Source organism: Megascapheus bottae, chromosome 14 (assembly GCF_031878675.1).
Source record: "Megascapheus bottae isolate mThoBot1 chromosome 14, mThoBot2.hap1, whole genome shotgun sequence".
Taxonomy (NCBI): domain Eukaryota; kingdom Metazoa; phylum Chordata; class Mammalia; order Rodentia; family Geomyidae; genus Megascapheus; species Megascapheus bottae.
Window position 1 is genome coordinate 24,673,114 of NC_143522.1, and position 18,596 is coordinate 24,691,709.

The window sequence follows — 18,596 nt, forward strand, 5'->3', positions numbered from 1 at the left end:
TCATGGCCCTGAACTATGATCTTTGCCATCTCAGCCTCCTATGTGACACGGATAACAGACACACATCGCCAGATTGCATTCCATCCTTAAAATGCCCTGTATATATATATAATTTTTTGCCAGTCCTGGGCTTGAGCCCAGGGCTTGAGCACTGTCCTTGGACTTTCTCAAGGCTAACACTCTACCACTTGAGCCTCAGCACCACTTCCGGCTTTTTGCTATGTATGTGGGGTACCGAGGAATCGAACCCAAGTCTTCGTGCATGCAAGGCAAGCACTCTACCACTAGTCCAAACTCCCAGCCCTATAGATATAATTTTTATGTTTATTTATAAAGGTGACATAACAGAGGTTACCATTTCCTAAGTCACCCTTCCTTTTGTGTATTTGTTGACAGTTGGCCCATCTAGAGGTAGTCCATAGCCCCTCCCCATGAATCTGTGCTAGAGTGTGCTTCAACCAGCTAACTAAAGCAGAAGTGATACGATACCAGTTCCACAGAGGTTTTAAGGGAGCTGGAGCTTTAGCTTGTACTGTAAATGCTCTCTTCCATCCTGAAGACAATGACCTGGAAACTTTATGGGACAGGAATGGAAATAGGATGGAAACAGGATTGGCTGCATCCAACCTGAGCATTCCCAGATTTACACAAAGATCTCCTACCTTCCATACCAGACCAGCAACCAGGTGAATGCCACTGAATAATGCAGTGAGTGTTCCAGAAATGGAAGAGCCATCCAGCCTAGGCCTGCCCAGACTCTTGACCCACAGCTCATCAGCTGCACTTAGGTAGTTGTTATTTGAAGCCAGTCAAGTTTTCAAGTAATTTTTTCCACAGCAATACAATAGCTAGCCAAAGCAATCATAAACCCCCACTAGATAGAAGCTAAGGCACAGATTGAATCCTGTTGGCTTGCTCAGAGTCCCATGTTAGCAAGTGACAGAGCCAGGATTGAGATCCCCCCCCTTGAAACCTGCCTCCAAATACATATTCCTAGCTTTGTGTCACTGCTCCCAAGTTGAAAATTTACCCTCAGGGAAATATCCGGTCCACTTGAGAAGCAAGAACCACTCATCCTCAGTAATTAGATTTCTATTGACATTTGTCTATTCCTTTGCTCAGTTGAGGATAGCAGGCCGTAGGAGTGCAGAGATGGGTGCATTTGAGTGGTGAGGATTTTATGGCACTAAGACAAAGCACCCCCAACACTGGTGAGTGGATGCGACTTTGGGATATCTTTGAGGATTGTCCTTTAGGTAAACAGAAATGTCTTATTTAGACAGGGAGGTCTACATCGTGGCAGGATGCTGGGTATGTCCCTGTGAATGAATGTCCCTGTGATCCCAGGAAGGGTTAAGCAAAGAATGGGAGCCAGCCAGAGACAGCCAGGGCGCAGGCAAGGTGCTGGCATCCATAGTACTCCTGAGCCCCTGCCATCTTGAGGTACACACATCGGTTCCTACTCTAGAATTGGGTTTCTGACTTTTGGAATCTGTCATCCATTTCCTTGTTGTAGGAGACTGCCCCAGCTGGGCCTAACAGGTTGTCTACAGCATCCCTGGCATCCGACCACTAGGTGGCAGTAGCACCATCGCCTGAGTTGCCTCAGATTCTTGGTCCTGTACTCAGATTATAGTCTACCACCCTAATATATGAGAATGGAACCCTGGGCCTTGGGCCCTATTTGGAGTAACATAGCCATCTCTGAGAAAGTTTTTTTTAATGCCTGTCTGTCTCATATTCCTCATGGACTGTGGGGCCCAAAAAACCAGGCCACAGACTGGGGAATTGGACTCTTCCAAGCTACATTCTACATCTTGATACCCTAGATCTGTGACCAAGCACAAGATGCCCACCACCCCTCCCCTACCTCCACACCCCCGGGTCTCCAGCTCGTCTGAGTGACAGGAGGTTTCTTCTAAACCTATAATGGATGCCATGTAGGAGAGACTTTGAAGGAGCCTGAGGTCAAAGCGGTTTTCTTGGCATTCATAGTGGGGGGGGCGCCCCGTGGCACTTGGGGCTGTGCTCCCTGCAGTGCTGGGCCCAGCATCACCTGCCTTCCTCCTACCCATCATCCTCTTTGCTTCCTGACACAGCAATGTTTTTCCCACCTGGATCCCTTCACAGACACGCCCTGGCCTGTCGTGGGAGCAGGGAGGGGAAGCAGTGAGACCCGCCCCCCGGGTCTGGGCTCCCCAGGCTGGCACCTCTGCCCTGCACTTGCCCCCTGCCTGCTCCTTCTCCCAGTCCCTCCTGTCATTTGCTCTTTATTTAGTTTTTCCTGACACACAGCAACTGGCAAATCTGTCCTTTGCCTCCCTTGTGTTTTGGCATTTGAACCTATAAATAGTTGCCAGAGTCTCTGTCTACACTGTGACAGTTTCCCTGTGTTCCCTTCTCACACTCTGAAGTCTCACGTTCACACTTGCTCAACAGGAAAGAACAATTCCCCAAAATGGAGATCTTTTATTTTACCTGGAACAGTGTAGTAGAGCATCACCTCACTTCCATTGTCCGCATGGAGCTCACAGACAATGATCTCAGAAATCACAGGCCCCAGCATGCACCGGACATGGCCAAGAAAGTTCTAGACCTCAGAAGAACTGCGTTGTAGGCCTTAGTGGTGCCTGTGACCACATCATGGTGGGATGTCATAGCACTGGCTTCAGTACCCAAAACTGGGAGTGCAACCAGAGTTCTGCCCATGAAGGTTGCCCCCAGGGAAGGCTTCTTCTGTCTGTGAAATGGGACTATGGCCTGAACCCCAGTGCCCCAGGCACTACCCTCCACCCCGCACTCCTCTTCTGAACAATGGTTGATGATCTGGTCAGATATTGCAGAGCATTGCAGGGGGCCAGGGTTGTTGGAAGGCGCTGGCATCTGTCTGGTCATGATTTAGTCATCTTCTTGTGTTGGTGTCTTAATGTATCTTTGCATCAGTCTCATCTATAAAAAAAAAATGATGAAGAGGCCGGGAGTTTGGCTGAGTGATACAGTGTATGCCTAGCATGCATGAAGACCTGGGTGCGATTCCTTGGTACCACATATACAGAAAAGGCCAGAAATGGTGCTGCGGCTTAAGTAGTAGAGAGCTAGCCTTGAGAATGCCCAAAGACAGTGGTCAGTCCCTGTGTTCAAGCCCTAGGACTGGCAAAACAAAAAAAGATGATGGATAAGACTGATTAGAAATGAAAAGGGTGGGAAATTCAGAGCCTGGCATCGTTATTGAGAATCTATAACTCTCCAAATCTGTACATAGTCCATCACAGGAAGCTGGGGAAAGGGAATGGTGGCAGTCACAAAACAAAATCAGGGCTGGGCACAATGTTCATGCCTGTAATCCCAGTGATGCAGAAGACGGAGATATGAGGACTGAGAGTTGAAGCCAGTCTAGACAAAGTTAGCAAGGCCCCATCACAGCCAATAGCCTGGGCATCATGGGACACATCTGTAATTCTAGCAATGGGAAGCAGACACCGGAGGATCATAGTCAGAGGCCATCCTTGGCACAACGCAAGGCTCTCCCTGACAAACAAACTAACGCCAAAAAAAGGCCCCAAGTGTAGATGAAGTGGTTCAGTTGGAAGCCTAGCAAGGTGAGTTCAAGTTCCAGTATCACACCAAAAAAAATAAATAAATAAAAACGTATAAACCCTCCCAAACAGCCCCAGACAGAACCCAGGCTGCCAACATGCAAGGTTGGACCCCAGTTTCCCCATCTGTGCAATGGTGGACCAGAGCTGTCTGTAGGCCTGGGTGATGACTTGAAGCATTTCCTGCTGTGGCTGCTGGCCTCTCTGGTCTCACCCTGGGGACAAGGGAAGCAACCTGCATGTTTCAGAAAACTGGGCCTTATGGCCACAGCGGACATTTCTTCACCACGTGCCAGCCAAGTTGTGGTTTCCATGGCAACTACAGGGCCCTCCCCCACACACACACACTAAAAACAGCTCTGATGCAAATGGGGAAGGATCCCCATCTTCCATTGGTTTGTAGGGGATCCTCTTGTGATGGTGGCAGAGTGAATGTGCCCTAGAAGAGGGGACTCCTTCCCCTTCCTGCATGAGGCTCTGGAGCTGTTCCCCTGCCCCATCCATTTTAATGCTGTGTCCGCACTCCCTGGCTTTTCTGTCAGGGGCCCAGTTCAGATCCAGTGCTGCTTAAAAAGGGGGTAGGTGGGCAAGGACCCATCAGGATCTAGTGGCAGGAGGATTAAAAGGATCTTGCCCTGGGATGTAACAAGGACTTTGGGGGAAGACTATTTGCTGCGCTCAGGTACGATGGGTCGGTCTTTCTCTATAAGCACTGAACCCTCTCAAGGTCAGGCCACCGTGCCTGTCCTTGGGGCCAGGGCATCCACCCTACCTGGAGTCCCACTGGCTTCTAATGTCCCAGGGTTCATTTGTGTATAGTGAGACCTCGGTCCTGGTGTTTTCCCACTGCCAACCTAGTTTTCATACATCCAAAGAGAATGAGCTGACTGTTTTGAACAGTCTACCCTCAGGAAGAATTCCAGACACGTGCCCTGGCCAGGGCCAATGGAACCAGCCCTGTGGCCCTGCCATCAGGCTTTCTGTCAGTTTGCATACCCATTTACCCATCACCCTAGGCCATGAATGCAGTAGGTACTTGCCGGTGAATTCACGCATAGGACCAGTGCCGACTCACGGGTAGCCTTGAGCACACCCTTCACATGGAGGCCACAAGTGGAAATAGTCGACTAAAAATGATTGTTAGTCAGGTGCTGGTGGCTCATTCCGTAATCTGAGCTACTGAAGATGCTGAGATCAGGAGGATCATAGTTTGAATAATAGCCAGCAAAAAGCAGGGTTGGAGGCATGACTCAAGTGGCAGAATGCCAGCCTAGCAAATTAGATGCCAATCTAGCAAATTATAATACCACCAAAAAACGTGGAATTTGTATTGTTGGCCACAATGTGCTCAAAGTGAGAGGTTCTGGAGGTTTCAAAGTTGCCTGCTCTTATGGAAGGCTGAGTTTATGTGGAGGGGCATCACTCAGAGTCCTTGGCTAAGTGAATTCTGATATAGTGGTCTTTTTCTCCTCAAAACCCAGTGAGGCCTGGGTTTTTCTGTTGGCCAAAATAAATTAGAACGTAAAGAATTCAAGTTCAATAGCAAGGGGAATGAGAAGACATTATAAAATTCTCATTGGTTCAATGTAAATTCACCTCATGCACTGGGAATGAAATACAAATCAAAACCACAAGTTACCCTTCACACCCCTGGTATGGTTACAATAAAGAAGACAGACAGTAACAGCAGCTGGCAAGGGTATAGAGGCACTGGCTCTCACACATAGCTGGTATGGATATAAAAATATCCCACTGCTTTGAGATATATTCTGATAGTTTGCTAAACATGCAGAATTATCATAAAACCAACGCCAAGCCAAAGAGACCTGCACTGTGGGGTAGCCCAGAATGCCGTGTTATGTGTATATGTGTGAGGGGGTGGGGTGTGTGTGTGTGTGTGTATGTGTGTGTGTGTTGGGGCTTGAACTCCAGGCCTCACATTCTCCCTTAGCTTTTTCACTCAAGGCTGGCACTCTACCACATGAACCACACAGTCTCTCCAACCCTGGCTAGCTTCGAACACTAATCCTCAGATCTTGGCCTCCTGGAAAAGCAAGGTTCACAGGGGTAAACTCCTGGCACCTGGGCAGGCTGGGGTTTTGCAGCAGGCATCACCACTGATCCACAAGCTGGGTGAGGTCCACGTACCTTTCTCCTCCACTGACCAGGTGGCGGCGCTGTGTCTCTATTCCTGCTGTGTTGGGGCCCTCTTTGTGGAGAGTGGTACTGTGCCAAATTCAGGCCCTAGATCGCTGAACCCCCAGTGCTTCTCTCTCCTCCCCCCACCCCACCTCACGGGGAACCCTCAGAAGCTGGAAATGGCATGGGCCGGAGTTAACCACACTTACATCTGTGTGAGCCTCCACCCAGTTCTTCCTCTCTGTATTTGGGGTGCTATTTTTCTTGAAACTCATTTTTCAAATGTTTGGATCTGGACTTGTGAGAAGCCATCGCTTTGCCACAGATGAACAGAAATATACTTTTAGGAACTGTTGAGACTTGGTGCTTAGAATACAGGGAGAAGATAAAGTTGTCGGCATGCCGTGTGTTGTGATGGAGAGCTGCCCTGGGCTTTAGACACCAGATGATGGGCACGCTCGGGGCCACTTTGTCCATTCTAGGGTCAGGTGGGCTCTGCAGCCAGGTCCCGCCTTTTCTCACCCATCACGTGGAAACTGGGGCTCAGCTGTGATGTTCACATGGCACCCCCCTCCCCAGAAAGCCCACTGTGAGCCCCTGAGACCAGAGAGCTTTGCCTGGCATGGGGTGGGGAGGGGAATGAGAAGCATCTTGGAGGTGGGATGAACTGGGGACCTCCAACCACTGACCAGGCTGCCTTGTGCCCCTGGCCCTGGGCCCTATGCCCTGTGCCAGTGTAGTCCAGAGCCTTGTTTTTTACAGGGCAGGGCTGGTCCCTTCCTCTTGATGGCCCCTCACTGTCCCCAGGTCACTGAGTGATAGGACTGTTGAGATTAACATGATTATTACACACCTTTTTGTTTTTATCTGTTATTTTGATCTGTCGGAACTCAAGGCTCATTTGCTGGACATGCTTTCTACCACTGAGGCACTTCCTCAGTCCTTTCTGTCTTAGTCATCGTGTAGGTAGGATCTCCTGTTTTTGCCTGGCTCCCACCTCAGACTGAGATCTTGTGGTCTACGGCCTCGGCAGAGCTGGGGTCACAGGTGTGCTCTCCGGAATCCTGCAGCCTTGGCAACGTTTTTCCTGGGCTGTTCTTCAACCAGTTCTACCTCCTGAGTAGCTAGGATTATAGGCAGGAGCCCTACTTTGGCATGGTTGATTCTTCTTGTACAACCTAGAATCAAATATATACTCAATATGTTTTTATATATTGTGTATTAGTTAAGGCAAACTGTGATAATGAGATATTCCCTAACCTATCAGGGAGCTGACACTCTCAGAAGTCCATTTCTCACTCACCCCAGGACCTGCTGGCAGTGATGTGCTGGGAGCTGTGCAAGCTAGCAAGGACCAAGGTGGCAGCTGTGCCCACCCAGCCCTCAGGAGGGTCTCCTTCTCCCTTGTAGCTGGAGCATCCTAACACCTGGCTTCTCTTGTCTCTGCACAGTATTGTTCGTGGAAGGCTCGGTTCTTGTGTTTGAGGACATCTTCAGACTGATTGCGTTCTACTGTGTCAGTAGGTAAGTGGTGGCTCCAGGAATGGCAGGGGGACAGACATCCAACCATCAGTGTGTTATAACTGACATGGCAGGCGGCTGTGGGGAGGCAGGACAGGGAGCAGGTCAGAAGAAGTTCCAAAGGGAAGGAGGCCGCGCAGAGATGCAAAGAGAGAGGCTGCAGAGTCCCTTGGCTTTGCTGTGGTACATGCAGGAAAGGTGTTGGCTCCCTGGCTTCCTGACCAGTGGTAAGATCCCCTCCCTTGACCCCACTGCCTCCCAACCTGGTGAGTATCAAGGATGGCGTGTGGTCCTGTGGGAACCTGACCCGGCCTGTGGCAGAGATTCCAGAAGGCATTTCTGCAGGGGCAGTGAGAGTGGCTGCTGTGCCTCAGTGGATGGGAACCATGGTCATTCTGTCAGTTCTGGGTGGAGCAGGCCTCTGCACCCAGCCTTGGCCCCGCTCCAGTCATTCAGAACTGGTTTCAGATCAACAAGAATTTAAAAATATATTTTGGTGCTACAAGCCAGTGACTTACCCTGGAGGTGTTTAGCAAGGGCTGATTAAAGGATGGGTAAGGTATCCTGGTGGGTAGGCATGGCAGAGCTAGTTACCATAAGCCTATGCCATGGCAGCCCCCAGCACTGCAAAGTATAGGTTGTAGGCTCTGTTCCTGAGCTTCTTTTTACTCAAGGCTGGCACTCTGTCATTTGGGCACTGCTCTACTTCTAGGTTTGTTTTTTTTTTTTGATAGTTTAGTAGGGATAAGAATCTCACAGGCTTCCTGCCCAGGCTGGCTTTGAACTACAATCCTCTTTCAGCCTCCTGAGCAACTAGAAATACAGGCATGAGCCATTAGTATCCAGTACCAAGGAATTTTCACCCATCATCTTTTTTTTTGCCAGTCTTGGGACTTGAACTCAGGGCCTGGGCACTGTCCTTAGATACTTTTGCTCAAGACTAGCACTCTGCTACTTGAGCCACAGTGCTACTTCCATCTTTTTCTATGTATATGGAACCGAGGAATTAAACCCAGGGCTTCCTGCATGCTGGGTGAACACTCTACCACTAGGCCAAACTCCTAGCCCTACACCCATCATCTTTATAAGTCTTTCCAACAACTCCATGAGAGGTCTTGTAGTGATCCTGGTTCCTCATTGCACAGATGAGGAAACCAAAACAGAGAAGTCACATAGCTGGTAAACAACAGAGCAGGGTTCAACTGAGATCTTGAGCTAAAGTTCAAGCTTGTGCTCTGCTACCCACTGTGTACATCCTGTAACAGTTCCAATGAGCTGGCATGGCCAGCCTGTGCCCAGGGCCACACTGCAGAGGCCTTATGTGTTAAGATGTGCCTGGCTCTTAGACATACTTTTCCTACTCCAAGAAGTTTCTCCCTCAGCAAAAGGAGCTCAGCATGGTATTTGACATTTGCTAGACCTATGAATGAATGAATGAATGAATGAATGATATAATTGCAGGCCCAGATTTGGAACTGTCATTTAATGTCTCTGAGCCCCACCCTCCTCATCCATGGAATGGAACAATCATGTCACGTCAGGGCTGCAAGAAGCAATTTGGTAATGCCCAGGAAGAGATGGCACAATGTCCAGTGCCCACTAGATAGGGAGTCTGCTGGGCCACGGGCTTCTTTACATCCAGGAACCGTGGTCAAGGAAAGCATGTGTCAGTTTCCTTGCACTCAGACTCCCAAAGGTCCCTGGGGGGGACACAAAGGTCCCGCAGACTGGCCTGACCAGAGAGACAGGAGCAAGCAGCAAGGACTGCATTTCTGAGCATGTCAGTAGTGAAATGTCCTAGTGGGAGGATGCCCGGGCTGGGAGCTCAGACCCATCTCCTGTAGCTGTGGCCCCAGAGCAGTCACCAGCCCCACCTGGCACTGTTTGCTCTCCTGGCATGTGGATATGCCAACTTCCACAGAGCTACACACCCGAAGGCAGCTAGACACATTCCCCAGATGCTTCATCTCCAGAGGGGTGCTTAATAAACACTTGCCACTTCTGACCTTTATGTAGAGCTGTTGCCAAACCCACAGTGAGCCGAGGCCTGGCTCTGAGCCAGCCCACCTCCCCATCCTCCTGGGGATAGCTTCCCATGGGGCAGTGGGGCCCTACTAGCCTGGGCCAGTGGCTGCTCATGGACACATTGCCAGGACAGCATTGACCAGCCCTGGACAGCCATGCAGCGGCAACTTCCTCAGAATAGCCGGTCCCCTCCCTCTTGCCCTAGCAGCAGCCCATTCCCAGAAATAGAAGAGATGGGTGCTCATTCCAAACCATAGTGGTAGAGTAGGGTGAGGACTCTAGGGAAAGTTTTAGGCACTCCTTTTCCCCGTAGGCTCTGACTCCATGAGTGTCAGGTGGTCCCAGGAATCTGCATTTATTATTTTTTTTTGCCAGTCCTGGGGCTTGAACTCAGAGCCTGAGCTCTGTCCTTGGGCTTTCTCAAGGCTAGAGCTCCACCACTTGAGCCATAGCACCATTTCCAGCTTTTTTCTGTATATGTAGTACCAAGGAATCGAACCCAGATCTTCATGTATGCTAGGCAAGCACTCTACCACTAGGCCAAACTCCCGGCCAAGGAATCTGCATTTATAACCATCAGCTCAGGGTTTGGAAACTGCCCAAGGCTTGGCATACATCACTTAGCTGGGGGTCTCCTAGGTGTGGCTCCAGGGCAGAATTCACTCACAAGGGTTGAATGAGGGCTTGCCCCTCCCCCCCATACACACACTGTGGCAAGAAAAGGGAGCAAAGCAGGGAGGGATATAGTGCGGACCCCAGCTTTGACTAGCTCCCAAGAGGATTCCAAGAATGTGGGAGAAGACCTTAGGGTTGCCACAACTTAAAGCCATACAGCTGGGCCCACGCCAGATGCAAACCCCCATGGATCACAACCAGGAATCCAGGGTGTGGGTCGGCCTCACGCTTAAAGGTAGCTGTCATCCAGCCCTGTTTTGCCCAGGGAGCTCTGATCTGGGGCCCTTGGAAGTTCAGGGGAGCAGGGGCTTATTGCTTACGTTCAAAATGGGATGATATCAAAGGATTGAGCCTCAAAATCTACAATCTGACTCCAGCTCCACTCGCATTGAACCATTAGACGCTCAGTGGATAGATTGGACAGCTGGGTGCTGGTGTTGGAAAACACCTCTGAGGGAGGGTCGCAAAATGACTAAGTTTTGGGTTTTTTTAATGAAGTAGTGAATTGGACTAGATGTTTTCAGAATGTATCTCCTATAGGTGGAATTAACTCTTGTGCTGCCCAATAGACTTTCATCAAAGATTCTATCAGACAGAAATTCCAACTTAAAACAGAAGATTATGTGTGAGAATTGTTTGATGGCTGAAATTTGGGGGAAAAAAATATATATATTTATTGCCAGTCCTGAGGATTGAACTCAGGGCTTGAGCACTGTCCTTGGGCTTTCTCAAGGCTAGAGCTCTACCACTTGAGCCACAGCACCACTTCTGGCTTTTCCTGTGTGTGTGGTACCAAGGAATCAAATTTGGGTCTTCGTACATGCTAAGCAAGCACTCTACCATTAGGCCAAACTCCCGGCCCCAGAAATACATTTTTAAAGTAATATTATTTAAGAAATAATCTATTGCCAATATAATAAATCTTGCCTATAATCACAGCTAATCATGAGGCTGAGATCTGAGGATTGTGGTTCAAAGCTATCCAGGGCAGGAAAGTCCACAAGACTCTCTTATCTCTCATTAACCACCAGAAGTGGAAACTTGGCTCAAATGGTACAGTGCTAGCCTTGAGCAAAACTGCTCAGGGATGACAGGCCCTGAGTTCAAGCCCCATGGCCAACAAAAATAAAATGAAAGAGTATAGTGCTTATACCACAGGATTATTGTAATGATTAGGTAGAAGAACAGATAAGGCTCCAAAAATGAAACTTCTTCTCTCTCCAAAACGTGTGTGTGTGTGTGTGTGTGTGTGTGTGTGTGTGTGTGTGAGAGAGAGAGAGAGAGAGAGAGAGAGAGAGAGAGAGAGAGAGAGAGAGAGAGAGAGAGAGAGAGAGAGAGAATATAGCCAGGGACAGGTGGCTCACATCTGTAATGTTAGTTATTCAGGAGGCTGAGGTCTGAGGATTGAGGCTCAAAGCCAGCTCAGGCAGGAAAGTGTGAGATTCTTATCTCCAGTTAACCAGTAAAAAGCCAGAAGTAGAGATATTGTTCAAGTGGTAGAGCATCAACCTTAAATTGAAAAGGCTAAGGGACACTGCCCAGACCCTCCAGTACTAGCGTACACACACACACACACACACACACACACACACACACACACACACACACACGTAATAAATGGTTTGATTCTGGCTGAAGGTATTACACTAGTTGAGTGGTCTTAGGTAAATCTCAATCTCTGAGCCTCTGTACGGCCATCTGTAAAACAGGAATTAACATCTAATTACAGATCTGCTATGCCCTCACATCATCATCATCATCATCATCATCATCATCTAAGGCCTTAAAACACCTACCCCATATAGATGGTCAGCAAACCTGTGGTTCCTTGGGCCAGAAGAGGTGCCCCTGGGTGGGTGGGTACCAGGTCATGGAGTATAGCCAGGAGGGATAGGGGCTGTGTGGAGCATAAGTAGACATGTGGCTGTGACTGTGAACACGTGTCCAGGACTGCAGGACAATGTGGAAGGTCCTGACTGGGGAAGGGCGTGCAGGGGCAGATGAGGCAAAGCTCAGAGGCCAGGACTTGATCCACCCCTGTCCCCTGCAGTGTGTTGAACATGAGACTTGGAGTGACAGCTGTCAGGAGACTGGCATAGCATCCGGGCTAGTTTGCTGCAAACAAACCCGGCCACAGGGCAGACAAACAGAGGCAACTTGGGGATGAATTTTGCCACCCTTCAAAACTAGAGATTAGAGTAGTGGTGGTGCAGGAGGCTGAGGTGAGAATAGGGCACTGAGAGCCTGTCCAGCATGGGGCCTGGCCACTCCTTCCTGAACGGGCAGCCAGGCAGCTCCAGGTGGCCTTGGGTTCCCAGGAGACTGACAAGACAACCTCAGATCAGCTGTCCGTCCTACCCATTAGACAGTAGGGACACCAAAGGCCACACCTTGAGGCCTAACGCCTCTCGGGGTGCTCTTCCTCCTCCTAGGAGAGTGCTTCCCAGATAGAGGTGGGCACCCACATAAGTCCTGCCCATCAGTGACCTTTGCCAAACCCTGAGAGAGCCAGAAATGCTTCCCTGCCCCTTCCAGGGGCTGGAGGGCCCCAGGGACAGGAGAAAGGACACATAGCACTGCTGGGGGAGGCTTTCAGCACAGGTGAGATTTGGGCACTTGGAGGTGGGCTGGGTGAGATGACACCGGAAATGAGGGAGCAAATCTGGATCTGCATGGTCCTGATGGCTTTAGGGTTCCCTGTCCATGACCCCTGGGTCCTCTCATCAACCCTGCCTTCACAGGGGAGGAGATGGGCTAAGCAGGGGGAGCTGCACCCAGAAGAGGGGCAGGAGGAATGGCAGGGAATGCCAGAATGAGGCCTAGAATCAGGACCACCCACCATGCGCTACAAGTCAGAGGACTGAGGCCCAGAATCTATCCCTAGCCCACCACAGGGCCAGAACAGTTCCCTTTCTTTCTCTGGACCTCCATTTCCCCCTTTTGTGTGTATGTGAAGGTCATGGGGTTGAATTCTAGTCCTGGGTGCTGTCCCTGAGTTCTTTAGCCCAAGACTACCACCCTACCCCTTGAGCCTTGGCCCCACTTCCCATTTTCTAGTGGTTAATTGGAATAAGAGTCTCATGGACTTTAGTGCCCAAACTGGCTTTGAACTGCAATCCTCAGATCTCAGCCTCCTGAGTAGCTAAGACTACAGGCATGAGCCACCTTGCTGGCTCCGATTCCCCTTTTAACAGAGTCATTTCTGGACTCTCTGGAGGAGGCTATAAACAGTTCCCCATTCAGCCCCCTGGCTGTGGCTGTGGCCTCACCTGAGCGCCTGACCATGCATTTTGCGTGTCCTTGAGCAGAGCAGGGCAGGTCAGAGCCAGAAGTGTGGGGAACACTGAGTGGTGCCTTGAAGGAAGTCCGGGTCTGGCAGGCCCAGAAGCGGTGAGTCTTCCCACTCCAGGGGCTGTCCCCCATCATGGGGGTCTCTGGTGTTGACACTGGACCTGGCTTTGATCCAAAACCCCCTCAGCCTCAGTGCTTGCTCCTGGCTCCAGGGACGTTTCTAGTCGTCGGGGGAGGAGGTCCTTCCAGTACCGGCTGTGGGTCTGGCAGGGTGATGGGGAACCAGCTCAGAGGACCCTTCCCAGCCCTGACCACTCCCCTTGTGTCTTCACAGAGATTTACTGCCCTTCACGCTGCGCCTGCCCCAGGCCATCCTAGACACCAGGAGCCTCTCGGACCTGGAGACCATCTCCAAACTGGGCCTGGGTAAGACTCCCAGCGGGGAGCAGGGAGCAGGGGGACTTGAGGGAGTGGGGCTCGAGGACTGTCCCCAGAGCTTGTTCAGAACAAAAGGCCTCTTTGATGAGACTTCTGATAGATCCTGAGTTCCAGTTCAGTGGCCACTCCACCCTGGCCCAGGCTGCTCCAACAGGACAATTCTCACTCTCTAGACAGGTGCCCAGGGGTCCTAAAGCAATCTTTCTTTCTTTCTTTCTTTTTCTTTCTCTCTTTCTTTTTCTTTCTCTCTTTCTCTCTCTCTCTCTTTCTTTCTTTCTTTCTTTCTTTCTTTCTTTCTTTCTTTCTTTCTTTCTTTCTTTCTTTCTTTCTTTCTTTTCTGTCCTGAGGCTTGAACTCAGGTCCCTAAGCTTCTTTTTTTTTTTGCTCAAGAGTAGCACTCTACCACCTTCAGCCACAGCACCACTTCCAGCTTTTTCTGTGTATATGGTACTGAGGAATCAAACCCAGGCTTCATGCATGCTAGGCAAGCACTCTACCACTGAGCCACATTCCCAGCCCTGCACAGTCTCTTTGTTGGAGAGCCAGATAGAATTAGTGCATTATGCTGTGGCTGAGGAAGCCAGGCCAATGAGAGTGTTTTGGGTAGGGGCCAGAGATTTGGCCCAGCGGCTGCCACACCCTGGTTACTAGGAGAAATGCATCAGAGATACGATGGTGAATTGGAGTGGCTACTCGCCCTCTTTCCTGGCTCCCTGCCCAACTAATAATGATCCCTAAGCACAAACCTTCCGCTTTTGGAGAACAAAGAAAGAAGAGAAAAGAAGAATGAGTTGGGGCCTGGTGCAATGGCTCATGCCTATAACCCTAGCTATTCAGGAGGCTGAGATCTGAGGATCGTGGTTCAAAGCCAGCCTGGGCACTAAAATCCGTGAGAGTCTTATCTCCAATTAACCACTAGAAAACCAGAAGTGGCACTGTGGCTCAAGGGCTAGGATGGTAGCCTTATGCTGAAGAGCTCAGGGACAGCACCCAGGTCTAGAGGTAGGGTAGTAGCCTTGAGCTGAAGAGCTCAGGGACAGTGCCCAGGCCCAGAGTTCAATCCCCACAACCAAAAAAAAAGAAAAAGAATTGGGGATAGAGAGGTGCTCAACCCCACCCTTCTGCTTCATTGCAAGTGCTCAAGTTTATTGGCTGCTTCCTGTGTGTCAGGTGACCCTGAGTGCTCCACAAGGAATTGGTTAACTCTGACACAGAACTGTACCTCACCATGCTGGCGTTGGTACAGAGCAAGAGTTGCCTGAGGCCTGATGTTTTAGGTGCTGAACTTTCACTCTTCTGGGAGCTTGGGTGTGGGATAGGTGGCTGGTTTTGCCCATTACATAGTTCAATGGCCTTCCCCAAAGCCTCCAATGACAGATAAGCATTACAGAGCACAAGTCTGCTTCATGCCTGGAATCCACTTCTCCATGAGTGGCTACACTTGTATGAAGTATTCAGAAGAGGCCGGAGTACAGAGTCAGAAAGCAGCTTAGAGACCGCAGGGATAGGGTAGGGAGTTTCTCTTGAGGCTGATTAAAATTCTCTAACATGGATTATAGTGGCAGTTAACACAATTTTATGGCAATGAAAAGTAGCTGGGGAAGTATTTTTTATTTCTGTTTTCTAAGCAGATGGGAATCGGTATGTTGATAAAACTGTTTCTCAGTCGAGAGCAGTGGCTTCAGGGCTTCCAATGCTAGGATAGACAGAATTGAGATTCACACGTGGGGCTAGCTAAACTGGAACTCATGTCTTGTGTCTGTAGCCCCTGCCAGCTGTGGTAAATAAACATGCTGTTCCCTGTCCCGTCCCTTGCCTGGCCTGGTCTCCAGTGGAAAACAGTATGGTGCCCTTGTGCCAAGGAGACCTGAGTTTGGATGGTGAGGGAGAAAGCAGCCCTACCCTCCCTCTTCATCACTCCTTGTGTGACTTTCTGGGGGAAGGGGGACACTGTATACACGCATGTGTGTGCACGTGTGCTGGTATAGCTATTTGAACTCACAGTTTATTTGTTATACTTAAGCTGTATTACCCAAGGCTGAGTTATTCCTCCACTGTTGGCATTTTGCTAGTTAATTGGAGATAAGGGTCTCATGGACCCAACTGGCTTCAAATCATGGTGTTCATCTCAGCCTCCCTAATAGCTAGGATTACACCATCCTCCCCAGATGGTTAATATTTTTAATGGTGTCCACACCTCTTCTAGATTTACCACTAACTTTTTCCATAAAGTTTACAATTCAACCTCACCAGTTATTAGGGAAGCGTTGGAAACCTGATTAGGACAACTCTCCACAAGTCTGTATTTGGAGAGTGTGTTGAGGTTTTTGTTTGCCAATATTGGGGCTTGGTCTCAGGGCCTGAGTTCTGCCTTGAGCTTCTTTTGCTCAAGGCTGGCATTCTACCACTTAAGCCGCAGAGCCACTTCCAGCCTTTTCTGTTTATATGGTACTGAGGAATTGAACCCAGGGCTTCATGCACACTAGGCAAGCCCTCTACCGAGCCCCAAACACAGATCTCCTGAAGTCTCTGGACACTTGAGCTGATTCCACAGGGCCTGGGACTCTGCTTCATTTCCTTGTCCCCTTTCTACCCCTCGGCCAGCCTGCACCTCCCAGATGAAACCTTAGCTTTCCCTCTGCCACCGGCCTAGCACCTGGGAGGGTCCAGGCCCTTGGAACAGGAGGCATCCTAGTCCCTCATGGATGCTCTGGTGGCCACAGGGCCAGTGAGCAGGGACAGAGCAATGGAGGGACAGGCCTTTCTTTATGGGAGCCTGAGCAGCTGAGCCAAGGCTTGGCTGGGTGCCACCTACCCAGCATGGGCACCCAGCATTTTGCCAACTACTGGGATTGCATGACACAATTCGTTTCTCCTCTGGCCTTGACATTCTGCGGGCTGCTCAGAAAGCTACTTCTACTTCCTTTTTTTCCCCCTTTTTCTTCTTCTTTTTGGCAGAAAGTACTGCCCCTGTGCTTTCCTAACAGGGCCTCAGATCTGACAGTGAAGCCCTTAACACCCAGCTTCCCTGAGGGGGCCACTACCTCAGCATCCTGGGCTGAACCCCAAAGGCAGCTCCACTCCTATGAGAATCCAACTGGTCCTAAATATGGCGGCCCTTCCCGTGTGCTACTGCTGCCTCCCCTTGGCTTCACTCCTCACCCTCCCACACCTCAGCCGTCCCCACCTTGCCAGTAAAGCTAGGGTTGCACCAGACCATCCCAGATGCTAACTCCACTCTGGCTGTGCCGATGCACGTGATACCCAGCCTGACCCTGGGCAGGCAGCTGTCCTGTACATAGTCCTACCCTGGGGGCTGGAGGTTCAAAGATGGGTGGGGAAATGGGGCTCCCCAGTGAAAGCTCAGAGTCCACCGGGGAAGTCAGACAAAAGGGAAGAATTACAACTCCAACACACTCTGTAGTGGACACTACAGAGCTATAGACACAGGGGCAGCCCAGAGCTGCTGGGTGGCTTCCGCCGAACAGGAGCTTAAGTAAGAGCTTGGCCATTGGGGAGGATGGAAGAGTTCTGGCACCTGGCATAGCCAGAAAGAAATAAGTAGCACTTAGAGTAGGCTTGGTAGATGATTCTAGAAAAGATGCACGGAGCCAGACTGTGAATGATCTAAGCAAGCAACAGTAAGAGTGTCCACACCCTGATTCTTTCACATTAAAGGGTGTCTGGTGGGGGAGCACTGGGGCTGAGTACCTGATCCTTACTCCTTTGAGCCAGAAAGACTACCTTCTGCTCTTCACCGGGACATCTCACAAAGAGGAAATCTTATGGGGCCAGTGAAAACACCGACTCAGGGCTTGCTCATGGCATGGGCCAGAGAATCTGTGAGCTTAGTGCCAGGTACCCAGGAGAGTGAGTCTGCCATGCTCAGGTCACTAAGCGGGAAGGTCACTAAGGCCTGGCAGGTCCCAGGGTGTGGGAAAGCCCTCTGTGGACACACTCTGTCCTGGAATTTTGCATATTAGAGAGAACATGTGAAATGTTGCCATCTTGTTATTGTGGGCACAACCAGCTGCTCAGCTGGCTGCCGGACCCAGGGTATCTGCCAAGGACAGGCCTAAAGAGTGAACCCTACCCCCTTCCTGGGCTGTGTCTCCCTGGGATGGGCACATACTTGGCTGCCCTCACCTTCTTGTGATACCTCCTTACTGCCTTCAAAAGCCTGTTTGGTCTTGCCACATTTCCAGTTTAAGGCAAGACACCTGCCCCCCTCAGACTCTGAGAGAGCAACCAAGATAGGAAATGGCACAAGTTCCTGTGAGGGAGGCCCTGAATTCAGTACAAAACACAAACACAGGCGCTAACCTGACACAGTTCAAACCCTAGTACCTGCCCTTGCCAACCTGTGGCCCCAGGCAAGTGCCTTCTCAGAGGCTCTGGTCTCCGTCTGCAATTTGAGGACAAGGCCTGTGACCAGGGATCATGAGTCAGGCCAGGCAGAACCTGGCACCCAGGGGCTAGCACACAGCAGCACCCCATGAGGGTTGGTTCCCCGTGCCCTTTCTTGTGTTGTAGTTTCCGTACTGAACCCTCCCCCCTGGAGAGGAACTCTGGGTAAGAGGCTGTTTCCACCTTGCATAAAGAGATCTGTCCCAGCCTGGCCAATACCTTGTGTACCCCTAAGATTAGCAGATGAAAAATGGACCTCTCAAGTGAGCCCTGGGACAGTTTTGAGGACAGAATGACCTATCCTCCAGATGCCCTGTCCCTGTGCCATGTTTGGGGACCCTGAGCCATTTTTTGGCATTTGATCCCCAGTAGCTAAGAATCCCAGAGCCAGGCCTGCCCTGGTAGCCTAACTCTGACACAGCCAAGGTCAGGGGTTAGCGGTGCAGGACTCAGCTTGTGTGGGAGCCTGTTTGCTGGGCCTCCATGCCCCACACCCCATCCCAG

The 18,596-nt window shown here is 50.4% G+C and overlaps 1 protein-coding gene across 1 annotated transcript in view; it reads left to right on the forward strand.

Annotated features, from left to right (window-relative positions):
- Rin3 (Ras and Rab interactor 3) overlaps window positions 1–18,596 on the forward strand; it is an 84,566-nt gene that overhangs the window by 44,942 nt on the left and 21,028 nt on the right. Inside the window, exons 4-5 of the mRNA XM_090344727.1 lie at window positions 7,187–7,259; window positions 13,582–13,673. Coding sequence (XP_090200853.1) covers window positions 7,187–7,259; window positions 13,582–13,673 — 165 coding nt within the window. The remainder of the gene's footprint in view (window positions 1–7,186; window positions 7,260–13,581; window positions 13,674–18,596) is intronic.